Below are 17,347 nucleotides of genomic sequence, written 5' to 3'. Positions count from 1 at the left end.
GCGAGAGAAAGAGAGAAAGTGGTACCATTTCTGTGTAAGTTGTCATTAAAGAATTAAACAAATAAAAGAAGAAGCTGTAAAATAGGGGCTTTCAGGGGCGCCTGGGTGGCTCAGTTGGTTAAGCGTCTGACTCTTGATCTCAGCTCAGGTCTTGATCTCAGGGTCGTGAGTTCAAGCCCCCCACTGGGCTCCATGCTGTGTGTGGCGCCTACTTAAAAAAAAAGTGGCTTTCATGGACACTTGCCGTGGTTATGATCACAGTTTAATGTAAGGCGCTTTTAAGTACTAGGTAGTCCTGAAACCGTATCAGGAGAACATCTTTCTGGAAACCTGAGGTATCTGGAGTCGTTAAATGTTTTGGCAGAGAGTGAGCAGCCCCTTGCCACCCAGCCAAGATCACGGGCTGTGACAGATCTGAGAGAGAGAGATTCTGTGACTGAAGTGGTAATGGGGTGGACAGAAGCAAGCACGTGCACGTGGACAAGAGAGCAAAGAATTGGAAAAAAGACCTGGAGAGACTTGAGCCGTAGGGAGGCAATAGTTTATTTTCTCAGAGAACTGGTCTTCGTCCGTAGTAACCTCGGTGCCTGTCTCAGGGTCAGTATGCCACTAATTTTGGCTGGCTGAATGAGAGGCCAAATGGTGGGAAAGAGGGAGGTGATCAGTGGCAAAGAGAGGGAGGCAGAACCGCTCCTAAGCGGTTGAAGGTGGCAGCAAGGGGATCGCTTGCAGTTTGGGGGGGGGGGGTCTTTGTAGAGGGTGAGGAATAGTTTAGAAGGTAAAAGCTTCCTGCTCCACAGCAGCGGTAAGGATCCGTTAGTCCTTACTAGAAGGCATAGACGACCTTCGTCCCTTCAGTCAGTAATCACTAAGCACCTCCTCCTCATTCATCCACAAGGTGTGTCATTTTTGCCCAGTGCCTGTGTGCAAAATGTACCAAAAGTGGATTTATGTTCAGTTGGTTTTTGACAAAGTGCCAAGACAATTCGTTGAAGACAGAACTAGAATGACCTTTCCATCAAATGGTCCTGGGACAACATGCCAAAAATATGAAGTTGGGACCTCTTCCTCACACCATATACAAAAATTAAGATGAGTGATAGACGTAAATGTGACAGCCAGAACTCTCAGAAGAAAACATAGGAATAAATCTTCGTTACCTTAGATTAGTCAGTGGGTTATTCGATGTGACACCAAAATCACATGGAACTACAGAAAAAACAGACAAATGGGACTTCATCAAAATCAGAGACTTGTGCTTGAGAGCACACCATCAAGAACCTGGCAAGGTAGTCCACAAAATGGGAGTAACTATTTGTAAATCATTTTTGTGATAAGAACCTGAGATGCAAAAAAATAAATATATATGTATGTATATTTAAAACGTCATTCAAGAGTAAAAAGACAAATGACCCAGTTTTTAAAAACTGGACAAATAATTTGAATAGACATTTCTCTAAGGAAGATACACAGCACATGGAAAGATGCTCAACAGTATTAAATGGTAAGTAAATACAAATCAGAAACACAAAAAAATACCACTTTACATGCAGTGAGGTGGCAAGGTTAAAGACAACAGGTCTTGGCAAGTATATGGAGAAACTGGAACCCTCAAATAAACCTGGTTAGAATATAAGGTAGTGCGGCTGATTTTAACACTGGTCTGGTGGTTCCTCCACGTGTTCACCAGAGTTACCCCATGACCCGACAGTTCTGTTCTTAGATATATACACCCAAAAGAATTGAAAACATGTATTCATTCATATACCTGCACTCTCATATCACCACTGTTCACAATAACTAGAATGTGGAAACAGCCCGAATGTCCATCAATGGATAAACTGATGGACATACACAAAAAATTTTATGCATACACAAAAAATGGATACACAAACACACACACACACACACACACACACACACAGTGGAATACTACTATTCAGCTGAAAAAAAGAAATGAAGTCCTTATATACACTACAGGCATGATGGACCTCCAAAGCACTGTGCTAAGTGGAAGAAGGCAGACACAAAAAGCACATCTTGTATGATGCTGTTTATATGAAATGTCCAGAATAAGCATATGTCTAGAAACAGAAGATTAGTGGTGGGAAGGAACTGAAGGTTGAGAAGAAATGGGGAGTGATTGCTAATGGGTATAGGATTCCTTTTTGGTGTGATAGAAATGTTCTAAAATTATATGCAATGTGGTTACACAACTCTGAACATATTCAAAACCATTGAATTATATACTTTAAAAGAGTGAATCGTATGGTATATGAATCTCTCAGTAACACTTAAAAAAGAAAAACATATTTCACAATTTTTTTATTTAAAATTTTTTTTACAGGAAAAAAGAGTGTGGGAGCAGGGGATGGGCAGAGAGAGAGGGGGGACAGAGGATCTGAAGCAGGCTCAGTGCTGAAAGCAGAGAGCCCGATGCAGGGCTTGAACTCAGGAACATGAAATCATGACCTGAGCCCAAGTCAGATGTTTCACCAACTGAGCTACCCAGGCGCCCCCATATTTCACAATTTTGAGTGATTAGAGAATGACCAGCAGTGTTTCACAACTCAATTAATAAAATAATATGCCAGTGAAATAAAATACATTTTATAATTCAGGGTTAACTTGGGGGGAGCGTGACAAAGGGAAACTATAAAACTAGTGCACACAGATGCAGACTTTTGTTTACAGTCGAATCAGGAATCTGGAGAGGAAGAAAACAGAGCACATTTGGAAAAGAGCGAAAACACAAATTGGGGTAGACTCAGAAGAGAAACAGGAGAACCTGGGTCAGGGCACAGGAAAAGCTGGGTGCACTGTCAGCCGAAAGGGGAACTGCCTTTAAGTTGGCTGACACTGAGTACAGTGAGGTGTGCATACAGAAAACTAACTTACAGGACTAATACAGACACTCAAGAGAATGGACTGAAATGAGAAATTGTTCTTAGTTGCAGTAGATGAATTTAATGATTGCAGTTTCAAGTTGTCATTAAGAAGTGAACTTGGAAGGGGGCACCTGGGTGGCTCAGTCGGTTGAGCATCCGACTTCAGCGCAGGTCATGATCTCACATGATCTCAACTCTGTGAGTGGGAGCCCCACGTCGGGCTCTGTGCTGACAGCTCGGAGCCTGGAGCCCGCTTCAGATTCTGTGTCTCCCTCTCTCTCTGCCCCTCCCCCACTCGTGCTCTGTCTCTCTCTCAAAAATAAATAAACATTTAAAAAATAAAAAATCTTCTCAGAGGCTCAAGTCTGTATTGAAGTTAGGACTTTGGCGGGTATACTTTGACATTAAGAAGAATAAATAGGAAAAATTCTTAAATAAATGTCTTTGAAAATGACACCATTACACCATACAGAAGAACATATACTGTGTGTGATATCATGTAAGGTCAGGAATTGTTATTACATACTTATATGTAATTGTATTTATGGCAAGTTGGTTCTCTAATCTGAAATGCTGTCACTGTTCTCGTGTTAAAAAAAACATTTAATTTTTATATACCAAGGATTATTAAGAGCAGTTTAAATCACCTGGCTTTTCTTGACTGCACACTATTTGTATTTCATATTATTAGAAGTAAAATTAAATAAAAGAAGGTGTCACAACCCTGTTTTCTCGAGTGGATAGGCATCATTCTGGCCTTCACCTTCAAGAATAAAAAAAAAAAAAAAGGCAAACACTAAGTGAATGATACATCCACAGCAAAATCCAATAGCCTAGCATAATTATTTATTGTCTCTTATTCCTGAATCCATGTAACATTTGTTGAGCCCATGTCCTATGTGAGTGTGTGGAGATGAGTCCAATGCAATCCCTGCCCCTGGGATTTTTAACCTGGGAGTTTGTAGTAAAAAATAATTTATTAAAAAGTTGACTCTATATTTTTGAAAGTTTAAGTTTGGACCAACATTTTTAAATCCCTTCAAAACCAAATATGTCTTTATTCATCCTTGGCTTTGGCAGCTTTCCGGAAGTATATACTTTGCACGTTGCTGCGTTTACCTAGGACAGCTTATTGAAATGATTGGGCTCACTGATTTTACCTGACCATCGGGTCCTTGGATTGCCGTCTTCCACCATGTTTCAGCCTATAAACATGTATAAGTAATTCAAGTTAAAAAACATTTTTTACTCATTTTCTTCTTTCACTTTTTGGCCCATCCCAAAAGGCAGTCAGAATATAAATGTTTGTTCCACATTTCCAGTGAAACAGAAGAGCTCCCATTCACAAGTACAGCTGGTATACCACATAGCGTGCTTGAAAGGCCAGGAGCTGGACTCAGCCACCCATGCTGTGCGCTTTGCTGTGCCACTGTCAAGGAAGATGGCAGTCTCAAAGTTGAGTCCTGAGTCGCACTTGATTTTGTCATGTGTGCACATATAGGTATATATTCATACATGTAAATGAAAAAAATTAACAGTCGAACAGCACAGCCTTCCTACAGTGCATAAAATAAAAACTTCAAACGTGACATGGTGAAAATTCTGTTTCTTCACCACCTCTGACAGTGTGTTTTCTTACGGGTTTTTCCAGAGATGCTCTGTCAGAGCACTACTGCCAGCCTGTTTCTTTTCCTTTCAAAGCCTAACATTTTATTTCAGACAACCATGTATTCAAAAGTATCCAATTATACTCACTGGCCACGCAGGTCATGGTGGCCTAAGCCAGTGGTCCTGCGCACCAGGATGCTTCAAAACCTTATTAAAAATGTTTGGATCCCCATGAAGCCCTACTGTACCTAAGTTTACCAGGACATTTGGTTAGGAATGGGGTTGATTGGGTTTCATCTTTTGTGGAATCAGGAGTGCTGATAAACGAAGTCAAGATTTAGGGGAGCCTGGATGGCTCAGTCGGTTAAGTGTCGGACTCTTGAATTCAGTTCAGGTCGTGTTCTCCTGGTTATGAGATCAAGCCCTGCTTCAGGCTCTGCACTGAGTGTGGAGCCTGCTTGAGCTATTCTCTCTCTCTCTTAATTAATCAATTTATTAATTTTTTTAAAAAGGAAGTAAAGATTTCAAAGTTTCAAGTCGTACACCTGCTCGTGATCATCATTAACCAGCTTTACTTGGAACACATGTTAGCTGGGAACACCAGTCTGGCTGTAAATTGCAGTAAGCTGCGTTGTGGAACATCCATCACTGAACACTTTTAGAAGTGTTTTTTTTTTTTTTTTTCAGGGGCGCCTGGGTGGCTCAGCTGGTTAAGCTTCCTGCTTCGGCTCAGGCCACGATCTCATGGTTTGTGAGTTCAGGCGCCGTGTCGGGCTCTGTGCTGATAGCTCGGAGCCTGGAGCCTGCTTCTATTTTCTCACCCTCTCTCTCTGCCCTTCCCGAACCACTCCCAAAAAATAAGTAAAAATTTTTTAAAACAGTATATTTTCCTTCACAGCATGAATAAAAGTACCTGTGAGACGCACAAAATAAATAGAAGTATTGAATTATATATCAAACATGAAAAACAGGTGGCAGTATATAGTATGTTTCCATTTTCATAAACTAGTGATGTGTTAGAAGAAAAAGCACAATAATGTACCAGATGTTAACAGTGTTATTATCTAGGGTGGGTTAATTCCGTGTGGAGTGGGGATAGGGTGGCAGGGGAATGGACTTTCTTTAGTAGCCGTCTCAGCGTTATCGCTGTGTGAACTTAGGAAAATAAGAGCATATCTTATTTTCATAGTAAATGTTGTTTTATTGTAGAGGCAAGTTTTCAAGAGGTATTCTGAGTATGTAACTATGTACATGTGTGTGAGGGTTTTGGGTTTCTTTAGTTCTGGGAGCCTTGTCTTTCTATAAAGTCTTAGTGGACAGTCCTTTGTTCTCACTTTGAAAAATAAGGATACCAAGTTGAACTAAAAATAAATTCTTGGAGCAGAGTAGTTTTTATTCAGGCCGCAGGGCCTTCACAAATAACCTAACCAAAAAGCAGAGAGATGGGGTGGGGGGAGAAGGGATGGCAGAGCCCATGTTAAATCATGTATATTTTATTTGTAATCATAAATTCCTCCAGCGAACACCTACCATTTTCTTTCATACTGTTAGTTTCAGGACACTCTCCACTTAACAAAAAAAGCACAGAAGAATAACCGTTGGCAGTTTTTAACTAGTGGTATTAATTTTAAACCCTAACCAGTTGAGGCGTTTGGTTTCCAACTTAAGGAATTACACAAAGTATGTATAATGGTTAAGAACATAGTCGGCATGCAGCATCTCTCGAGAGCAACTTGATAGAATATTCATAGTGAATTTTAAAACTGAGTACTCATTAATTGACTCATTCCATTTCTCTGAATGCATCTTGTAAAAATCAGTTATATACTGGGATGTTTGACCTGGTAAATTTTATTTTTAACATTGTTCATAGGCGTATGAAACATGAAGGGAGTCTCAGTGTCCAAAATAGAGGGACGGTTTGACCAATTTCAGTATGTAACTAGAGCTAAGATGGTTTATGGTGGGCTCTTTGCTTTAGTAAATAAGGATTTTGAAGACTAGTGGATAACAGAAATTCTTTAATAACAAGATTAGGTTAAATATAAAAGGACGAGGGGCACCTGAGTGGCTAAGTCGGTTAAGCTTCTGACTCTTAGTTTCGGCTCAGGTCGTGGTCACGCGGTTCGTGGGTTCAAGCCCCACATCTGACTCTGCTGACCATGCAGAGTCAGCTTTGGATTTGGATCCTCTGTCTCTCCCCTCTCTGCCCTTCCGCCTGCCTCACACGTTGCATGCTCTCTCTCCCTCAGTAAACATTTTTGAAAATATTTATAAATGGGTGATCGAAATCTTCATGCCTTAATTTCTGAAAAATGTGTATTATATATTTTTATAGATATAAAAAATTTTAACATTATGAAAATATTTTAATTAATCTTAATGAAGTTGGTAAAGAACATAACTATGGTTAGGTTTTTTTTTCTTTCTATGCTATTGATAGGAATAGTTTTCATTTTCAATGGTTTCCCTCCCTCAGAATAGCTGAGAATTCAGTCCTTAGAAGGACTCTTTAGTTTCAGATATTGTCAGTAATTTTTTGAAATTCTGTTTTTGTATCATATCTCTGTTTCTAGTGTTAGTGAGGTATAACTGATGCAGAGCATTGTGTAAGTTGTACAGCATAATGATTTGACTTACATGTATCATGACATGATTACCAAAATAGTTACACTAACATCATCTTAGGTCATCATTTCTAATTTATTGTTTAAAAATTCTGAAGATGTGGGGCGCCTGGATGGCTTCAGTTAGTTGAGCGTCCGACTTCAGCTCAGGTCATGATCTCGCGGTTTGTGAGTTTGAGCCCTGCATCCGGTTCGCTGCTGACAGCTCAGAGCCTGGAGCCTGCTTCCAATTCTGTGTCTCCTTCTCTCTCTGCCCTCTCTTGCTCGCACTCTGGCTCTCTCTCTCTCTCAAAAATAAATAAACATTAAAAAAAATCTGAAGATGATCTTGGATTGGTAGTCATTCTTTCCATTGGTCCAGTGGACTTTTGCCCTCTTAACTGCTTAGAGAATATCCTTTGGCCACGGGGCTGTGTACCTCTCATTATAGAGCTACCTTCGTTCACTTGTGTTACTCTTTTCTCTCATGAGGGGCACCTTTATCAGTAAGACTTGTGTAACTTTTTTTTTTTTTTTTTTTTTGGTTTCCAGATTCATTTTCTATTTAAAGGCAAAAAAAAAAAAGCTGATCGCTCTTTTCAAATTATGTTAAATTTCCAACATAATTATTGAAAAGCCATAGATAGACCTATTGATCTTTGATAAGGTGTAGTTCTATGCACATGTGTGTTTACTCTTAGTGCTCCTTAGTTTAACTGTTGGTAATATGCCAAATGCGGATTCATTGTAAGTCAGGGACAAGTGGCGTTTGTGTATGTCTGCTCTGTGAATGTGAATCGATCGATAATATGTGAATACGCATCCTTGTGGTAATCTACAAGCTGCACATGTGTGCGCGCTTGCGTGTATGTGTATGGAGTCATGATTCAAGTTCAGAATCACAGACAGACAGTGGAATAAGTTGCAAAATAGCCCTTTCCTTGAAGAGAATGTGCTTGAGTATGAAACAGAACTCTGAATGTTAGTTTTACATTTCTATTTGATGGAATCTAAGGTTATGGAAATGACTGTAAAAATAATTTGTCTGAAAGAAGTCTGGATGCAGAAATCTAATAGAGAAAATATTTGAGAATATGGATCATCAGCGAGTGCAACAGATACACTTCCCCAAGCACCACATGGTGTGGATCAAAGCATCCCATGACTTGGATCCTTGTGGTCAAATCATTACATATTGATTGGAACCCCACTGAAGGATTAACCCCTTGTGTTCATGCCAAGTTTTTTCTCAGTCGTGGTGTCTCTAATTTTAGGGATGTAATCTTCCTGCTGTCGCTAGTGTTTTTAAGCTAATCATCTACTTGGATATATTTGTCTTGCTAAGTTATTTGATGCTAAATTATTTAATTGCTCTATTCGGTGCTTGATAAAATTAATTTGTGAAAAGATCATACAATTATGTGAAAGCAGTTTTCTAGTGGAAGGGAGGAGGAAAATGTATAATATCCTGGGTAGAAAACAGCAAGAGAATCTCAAAATCAAGTACAGATTTGATCATTTTCATTATGTAGATTAAATGATAAATTCTAGCTTTTTAAAGAATCCTTCACAGTTTGAGTAGAGAGCTTTGCCTCTAACAAAAGCCTGTCAAACACTTTTCATACGTGGTGGTACATTTCTAACATTGGACTAGTCACAGTCTGGAATTTAACTCTTGCTTTTAGATAACAATGCAGAATTAATTTGTAAATGCCTGGAGAAGAGAAACCCTAGATTTCTCCATGTCCACTTTCAGACATGTGGGTTCCTCTTGCCTTTTAAGCCTTTTGATGGTTCTTGGCAACAAATTCATTCTCTTGTCCTTTTGTGTGTGTGTGTGCGTGTGTGTTTTTTTTCAGTTTGTCCCACGAGGAGCACCCCCATAGCCATCCTCTCTACGGACATGGTGTATGCAAGTGGCCAGGCTGTGAAGCAGTGTGCGAAGATTTCCAATCATTTCTGAAGTAAGAATGATTTTATATCGCTTTCTTCTCTTACATAGCTATCACCTCCCACTGCTCATGCTTTTCCTTATAAAATACCTTTTTGATGGAGGGTTTCACACCCCCATTTTGAGAATGGACTGTAGATCCTAAGGGCTAGCACATCGTCCTAGGAATAGTCCCAGAATCTGCGGAGGGTAGATGGTAAAGGGCAAAAGAGGTTTACCTAAGGGTAGTTTTGATGCTCTTGGTAAGAGTCTATCGTTTACCCATTTTCTCAGGATGACAGTGATTAAATAAACATTTTCCCAGTACTAAATTTGTCAGAATTTAGTTTTCACTTGTATTCATTGGTCTGCATACTGAGTCACTGACATACTCTTAAGTTTGCAAGACTGCTGTCACTTCACGGCCGGTTGCAGCTTAGTGACTGGTCCCCTTCATTTTTATACACATGACTTACACACTTAAGAAATGGGTGCCAAGGAAATGCTGCCAAGTTGCTTCTTACCTTTCCATCCTGGTGTTGACTTTAGTTCCAATTCTTGTCCTTATGGGGAGAATGGAGTAACTTTAATTTCTACCGTTAAAGTATGACAAAAACTTGGATTATCCCACTTAAGTCTGTAACATTGTTAAAGTATCTCTGTAAAGAAATGATAGGTTAATCATCCCAGAGTTGAAATGAAATGCTTCTGCACTACAGCTTAGTATTTCTCCTCTGTACCGTACCTTGTCCTTTGACCGTATTCAGACTAAACTGCCCTGTGTTATTGATACCCCATAAATTTATCGGTAATATCACCGAATCATTGGCAGATGGGCTGAATATAATAATACATTGTATTTAGTATATTTATATATTACGCAATAATTGAACATATGCACGTGTATCACTCCTTTATGTCCGACTTCGTGATGGCTTATAGATTGGGAGTTGGGAGGTCTTTGCTTTTGGCTTTTCCCTCTCATTCAAGCCCCCAGAAATAGAAAACAGCTGATTGTGTACAGGTTTCTAGTTTTGTGTGGTCTGTATATTCTTAAAGCAGTCTCTATATTTAGCCTTGTGGATCTGCATACAACTATTTTAAGAACGTACCATTAAAGATCCATTCATTGTTTACCTGAAAGGAGTTTCACTGATATGGTGTTTTAATTAATGAAGACTGTGAATCTATTTCAGAGCTTCCCAGCTTTAATATTTTACTTGATGAGCATTATGTAGTCATTAGAAAGTTAAGTACTTAAAAAAATTTTTAGAAGAGATGCCTAAAATTTGTTCCTAAATATGATCAATCAAGAGCAGTGATACTTTAAAGTAAGCAAAAGCCCTTTACAATTATTCTGATTCAAGCTAGTTGTGTTATTGGGCTTTGTTCTCTTATAAATCACTCATTATAAATCTTTGTTTTGTTTTTGCCTAATTGTATTTAGATAATGAGAGAAAAAGACTTTGGCAGAAACCACTTTCAAATTCTGATTTCACCTTCTTCACCAGTGCTAGCTTTCATAAATACATTGGTGCTAATTTCACTTATCTTTAGAATGGTCAATAACCATCTGTAAATAGGATTTATTTTCATAAAGTCTTTAAAAATACACAATTGCTATGACTATTCTTGGTGTATCAGTTTTAGAGCCACAAAGGGAAAAAGGCAGTTTTTCAGTCTGATCCATTTAAAAAATGTTGTTAATAATCAGAGTATTTCCACCCTCAACCTCAAATCACAAGTCCATTTATCACTAAGCTGACAATTTTATATATATATATGTATATATATATATATATATATATATATATGTAATTTTTTTCTTGTGTCTCCACAATGAGATAGCACAATTTTAAACCAACCTCGTACGAAAGAAAAGAATCTAATGATCATGAAAATTGGGGCCTAGACTAATGAATTTTTTTTTTTTAAATCCTCTTTTAAGGATATTTGGAGCCTGGATCTTTATAGGAAACCATCTGTCAATTATTGTGGTTTTGCACATGACGCAACATGTTCTTGGTTCATGTTTGCTCAGTGGATTGGGTAGCCGCTATGAACCTGCCATGGTTGCCTGTTTATTTCTTAGTACTTAATGACTTCTGTTTGGTAGAAGACTTCCGCTTGTAAGCTACAGACCTGGTTTAACCCCTTTCTCCCCTCCCCCCCAAGATGGCAGGGGGGAGTTGGGGAGTGATAATTGGCTCTTATAACTAGGAAGTCCAGTGGGATAGCTGCCTCAAGCATGGCTGGATCTAGAAGCTTAAACAAGCCTATTGGAGCATTGGTTTCGTGTCTGTTGGCTTGGTTTTCTTCTGTGTTGCCTTCATTCGTAGGCTCTTTCCAAGTAGAACTAAAGACGACAAATCTATATGCCACAAGTTGATCCATCTCACAGTGCACCTCTTTTTCTGTCGTCCACCAGTAGTCCTGAGCAGGCTCCCCCTGACCCACTGACCCAGACTGAGTCACGTGTTCCAGCTTTGAGCCAGTCACAGTGTTGTAGCCAGCCTTCCTTCCATCACATGGCCACCTCCAGAGCACATAGAGATGTTCACCCTTCACCCCACGTGAACCACATGGGGGTTAGGGATGAGAGATTTGGTTCCCAAGTGTGAAAAACAAGTATATAAGTCAGAAATGGGAGAGTAAATGCTGAACATGAAAGAAAAAAAACCCTCGAACTCACTGCTCTCTTGATGATTTCTTGAGTTACCCATTGATTGGCCATATATGACAAATTCAGGATTCTGAGTTTCCTCTACAGCATGATTTTAGCTCTGGGAAATTCAGAGTTGTCTTCAGGTTTCAGTGTCTTGCTTAATGTAGTGGAAAATAAGTTAGTCTTCTTGCAGATTCGCTTCTCCCACATCTGTGTGCAGTCTAAAGAGTAATCAAATTGGCTCTCGTGAAACCAACTTTGCTTTCCATTGAACTGGACTGAAAGAGCTACCATATATCGTGTGGGTCAAACAGAAACCACTTGGCCTCTTTGAATCATGTCATTGTGGAGTCATTGTTGATGAGAAGTGATGTTTTAAGCATTTCTTCTCAAATTGTGCCATATTTGTAGATTCTGGAAGCACCTCTTGTGGGCTCACTCTTCTTTTCCATTCTCACTCTATAGAGGGACATAACAGTCTTATGGTTTAAGCAAGTTGATACTAGGAGTACTTGGATTCTCCAAGGCACTTTTAGTCAACAAAATGTAGCATTGCTCTGACCTTGACTTAGTTGTTGCGTTCTAGATTTTTTTCCCCACTTATCTTTTGATCCCCTGATTTTATGCTCCCCTAGTAAGAGTTTATAATTAAACAACTCAGAACTGTGCCACAGGGTCAGCTCCAAGTACTTTATACATATGGCTGACCCTTGAATAATATGGATTTGAACTGTGGAGATCAACTTACATGCAGATTTGTTTTCTCAATAAACACAATACAGTTTTAGAAATATTTCCTTTCCTTAGGATTTTCTTAATACTTTATATTGTAGCTTACTTTATTGCAATATAGTACATAATACATAACAACACACAGTAATGTGTTGATTGACGTCATGTGTTGTTGGTAAGGCTTCCTATGAACAGTAGGCTATTAGCAGTTCAGTTTGGGGGGGGGAGTCAAAAGTTACCCATGGATTTTTGCTACCTGAGGGGTGAGGAGGGGTCAGCGTTCCTAACCCCCACGTTTTTCACGAGTCAGCTGTATGACCCATTTAATCCTCACCCCACCTAACAGTGATAATATTAAGGTATTACTCTCAACTTACAGCTAAGGAAGCTAACACAGAGAAGTCAAGTGATTTTCCCCAAGGTCACACAGCTAGCAGGAAGTGGAGTGAAGATCCAAATCCAAGCAGTCCTGCCGACGACAGGGTTAGAAGCATCACCATTTATTAAGTATATGTTTTCAACTTCACGCCATAGGTGTAGAAAGAGCTTCAAAGAAAAGGCAGATGGGGTAGTGAAGCCATTTGTTATCAGTGTGTTCTTTGAGCTAGGCACAACAGCCTGTGTGAGCCTCAGTGTCCACACATGTAGTTGGGGATAACAATATTAGTGACCCCCTCTCGAGGTTGTTAGAATTAAAAGGCGCATCACATAAAGTGCCTGACCCATACTAGGCACTCTTTAAAAATATATCAGTCCTTTTTTTCTTATCTATGCCCTCAAGTACATCTTTAAAAGAGGGATAATTTTAAATATCCGAACATTTCTGAGCATTCCTAGGGAAGATGTTGTAACCGTGCAGAACATTAACGTGTCAGAAGAGACTAATCTTTAATATTTGTCACCATAAATTTCTTGTCAAAAGTCCCACACGATCCAGTGTGATGGAGGGGCGAGGGGCGGCCAACTTTTTCTGTAAAGGATCTGACAGTAAATAGGGTAGATTTTTGCAGTCTGTACAGTCTCTCGCAACTACTCACCCATGCTTTTGTAGCGTAAAAGCAACCATAGGACCGTGTGTAAGGGATGGGTGTTTAGATTGCTGACCTCTGACCTAGAGTAAACTTGTTGGTGTCATAACGTTTTTAGCTGAGAAATCTTTTTACATTTCCTTAGCCATTGCTGTCTTGGGTTATTTTAGTTTGGATTCACAGAGCCCTTGCGTTTATTCACATTTTGGGAAAACACCCATGCATGCCTTGCCCTGTTACCTCGTTCACCATCCACAGTTTTTACACTTAGATGGGCTTGGGCTCTTTCCACCTGGTTTTTAGGGCTCACTGTGAAAGGGGAAAGTGACTTTGCGTGGTAGCTGTTTTCTGATCCTCTGTTGCTGAGGCTAGTAAGAGATAACTTTTAGAGAGGCCAAGATCAGTTATTGAGGATAAAAATCCCATCTGACAATAAAATGCCAGTGTTCACAGAGAGGGAGGTTAAAGGAAGGGAGGGGAGACTCATGGGTCTAAAAATGAGGCATATTCTTTTTTCCCTCCTGAGAGAGAAATATCATAACTGTTGGTAAATCAAACCCAGAGATTTGACACTTTTCTGTGATCATTCTGCAGTGTTTGTTCCCAAGGTGAGGTATACCACAGGGCCCTTGATTTCAAAGATAAATACTGTACAAATAACCATCCTGTTGTCTTTCCCCCACAGCCAGCAGAGGGACACTTTATCAGAATCAGCAGATACCCAGTCCATTGTATGCATTTATTTCCCTGTTTTTTCTCAAAACAAGTTGCAGTTTTCGTGTTGGTGTTTGTTTTTTTTTTTTTTAACCCATCAACCACGAGTTATCATGTGACTGTTGTATTCGTTAGCGCTGAGACCAGCAGGCGCTCCTACTCAGTCTAATGAAATCCTCCAGCCCTGCATTGCTTCCCAGCCTCTGGGAGCAGCAGAACAAAAACAAACCCGAGTCTCTCCAGATAGGTGAAGCTCCCCGCGTTCTTCCATTCTGTCCCCACTTGGATCATTTGTTGCTTTTCTTCAAACCAGGCTGCAGACACAACCTTTCCCAGTGAAAACACGGATTTATACTTCTTCCCTTGTTCTTTTTCAAAAGGGGCTCCTGTCATTCTCTGACAAGGTGGAGAGTGGATTTGAAGGTTAAATCATGACCACATTTTCCCGTTTCTGACTTCAAATGTAAAATCAGGCACAGACCCAGTTTCACAAATACAAGGTAGTCCTAGGTGCTTGGGGAAAATATTTCCATCTATCCCTAGTTTTTCTTGTTGGTGGTCATTTGTGTAACATCTCAGAAGGGTGTAATTTGCGTCCTTGCTTGGTATCCATTTGAAAGGAATTTTTGTTTTTGTTTTGTTTGTATTTTTCGTGTTTTTCTCTTGAAGAAGAACACTGTGCACAGTGATCAAAACAATGCCTGTGCGTGTTGGTCAAATGTATATTGTTTATTAAAACCCAGGTAAATTTGCTCTGTGCTCTAATAGAAGCCTAGGAGAAGAAAAATGAGGGAAATGCCCACGAGACAGAACTCTGACCCTTCCAAAAGGTTGAGGACTGTAGACAGTAGAGGACATTTCATCGGTCATTGGCTTTAAAAAAAATTTTTTTTTCTGTGAATTTTACTTCTCAAAACTGTGAAGAGTTTTATGTGAAAGAAACTACTAAGTGCGCCCTGTAATGTTTTCACAAGTGTTTTTATCATGGTAACATCTTGTTTACTTTAGTTCCCTGCCTAAAACTACTTGGAACATGTTAAGAAAACATCTCGAGAAAGCCTTGACAAAGAGGCTTTTGTTGAACAGCCACCGTGAGGCTGCAAGGATCACAAAGGTGTTAACTTTCCGCCCCTTAAGCACTTCCACATGAAGTTCCAGCAACGATGTTTGTGGTTTTGGAAAAACAAAGTGTATGTTAAAGAAACCAGGTATATGCTAATACATGTCGAAGGAGGCCGGATATCATAAATTGTTTCAAACCATTTGTGGCTCTCGGTTTGCATGCCTGAATGTTCTGCAGTGAAATCGCCTCCAGTTAGTGCAGGAGGCTGGAGCACATGTGGAGGGAACAGCCCTCTAGTATGTCGGGTGTGTGCAGATCCAAGCCTCCAGCCTCACCATTTAAATCTCAAGAACACAGGGACGATGCTGGTCCCCGTTCAGATCCCAGGTGACAGGTCTGAGTAGCGTTAAGAGGAGCTCAGTATTTTTATGAATTTGACTTTTGTACTTCTCCTGCATGTTTGAATTGCTTTAGAAAAATAAAAGTGGGTGGGACCGGCGCACATTTTTATCCCCCTGAAAAGTCCGCCCTTTCACCTTTCTGACATTGTTCAGGAGTTCAAGACCTTTCCAAGTACTCAGAGAGGTCAGAGTGGCCTAAATACCACAGTGCCCTCTAGTGATCTATAGAATATTAGATGGAAAAGTTTAAACAATTTTGCCAAAGGTAACAGGCTCAGTGCCACCACCTTGCTCGAAAAAGAGCAAATAACCTTTGAACCCATTTTTTTCCCCAGCAAACAGACCTTCGTCAAAAATGCAAATTAAATTTATTTTTTTCTCGTAGACTTCGAAAGCACTAGACAAAACATTTCGTAAATGTCTCCTCAGTGCAGTGAGGTCTGCGTGTACCTGAGTATCATGTATACAGGACGTTGTGTCGCTACAGATACATCGTTGTGCGTTCTTCTCTTTTAAGAGCCATTAGTTACGTACTTCACGTGATCATTTCCGGTGTGTAATTAAAAGGCATTACTTAAAAGACAGGGATCATCTTTGCTCCATACTTTTATTGACACTGTCTACCATATTATGGCCATGTCTAAATGGTAAAATTTATTATTAGCAGCAGTGTCACAAAAGTCTGAGACAGCGATTTTCCTTTCAATAAAAGTAGTTAAAAACCTTTTAGAAAATCCATAATTTTGATTGCTGGTACTTCATAAATGTATAACTGGTACTTTTTAGCTGTCTCTTTAGGGAAAAATGAGTTTTATCACCTGCAGTACCTGGGTTAATGAAATTGTGTGTTGGAATTTCGCCAGGATGAAAGATGAGATCATTCCAAGACACTAATATTGGCAACAGGTCTCATAAAAAGCTCTGACTCTTGAGTGAAGTATCATTAGATTTTTTTTATTATTATTATTTTATTTAAATTGAGGGATTAAGTTAGTTGTCCTTTTCAAAGTTTCTGTGCTGGTGAGATTCTCATTTGGCATCCACATTTCAAAACCCAGTGACCTAAAAACCTGTACAGAGCCAAGAGAAACAGAGAAATGTCCATCAGTACCTAGTAGAAGAATTTCCTTGCTTCAAATTTCAACTCTAGTTCCTGTTCAGCCCTTTACAAATCACGACTCCCAGCTCAAATTTGAAATAATGCGGCCTTTTTTCCCCGTGTTCCTCCTGTGTTTGATTGTTTGTGGATATTAGCTGTCCAGGAAATCCCATACTTACAGATATAAATCCAGAATGATCTTGTTTTTCCGCAGCCAGCCCAGGATGTATTAGGCAGTTATGATGATTTGTTAATTTTTGTGACCTGTATTTATTTTATGTGCGCTGTATACTTTGAGGGTGGAATCAGCTGTTGAAATAGTCCCGTCTCTCACACACAGAAAGGAAGCACTCTCCTTTTTCTTTTCTGCTTTGGGTTTTCTTGCTTTATTTTTGGAAGGTTTTTTTAATCTCTCAGTGTCTGTTCCGTATGCGCTTCTTCCATATGGCGATAAACAAGAGATATATTGTGCCTCATACACTTAAACTCAACCCTATCCAGGGCGGGCCTTTGGAGACGTGTGAACAGGGCCACATTCTTTCCAAACATGTTTTCCATCCATAATAGGTCTTGACTATGTGATTCTGTTCTCGTTTTTGTGGTCATATACATT

The 17,347-nt window shown here is 39.6% G+C and overlaps 1 protein-coding gene across 3 annotated transcripts in view; it reads left to right on the top strand.

The window, feature by feature from the left end:
• FOXP1 (forkhead box P1) overlaps positions 1–17,347 on the top strand; it is a 174,701-nt gene that overhangs the window by 108,377 nt on the left and 48,977 nt on the right. For all 3 annotated transcript variants that reach the window (XM_030307234.1, XM_030307233.1, XM_030307231.1), the window contains exon 7: positions 8,962–9,066. In XM_030307234.1, the coding sequence (XP_030163094.1) occupies positions 8,962–9,066 (105 nt within the window). The remainder of the gene's footprint in view (positions 1–8,961; positions 9,067–17,347) is intronic.

This window comes from Lynx canadensis, chromosome A2 (assembly GCF_007474595.2).
Source record: "Lynx canadensis isolate LIC74 chromosome A2, mLynCan4.pri.v2, whole genome shotgun sequence".
Classification (NCBI taxonomy): Eukaryota; Metazoa; Chordata; class Mammalia; order Carnivora; family Felidae; genus Lynx; species Lynx canadensis.
Note: the sequence above shows the minus strand (reverse complement) of the source record. Positions and strands in the feature narration are given on the sequence as shown.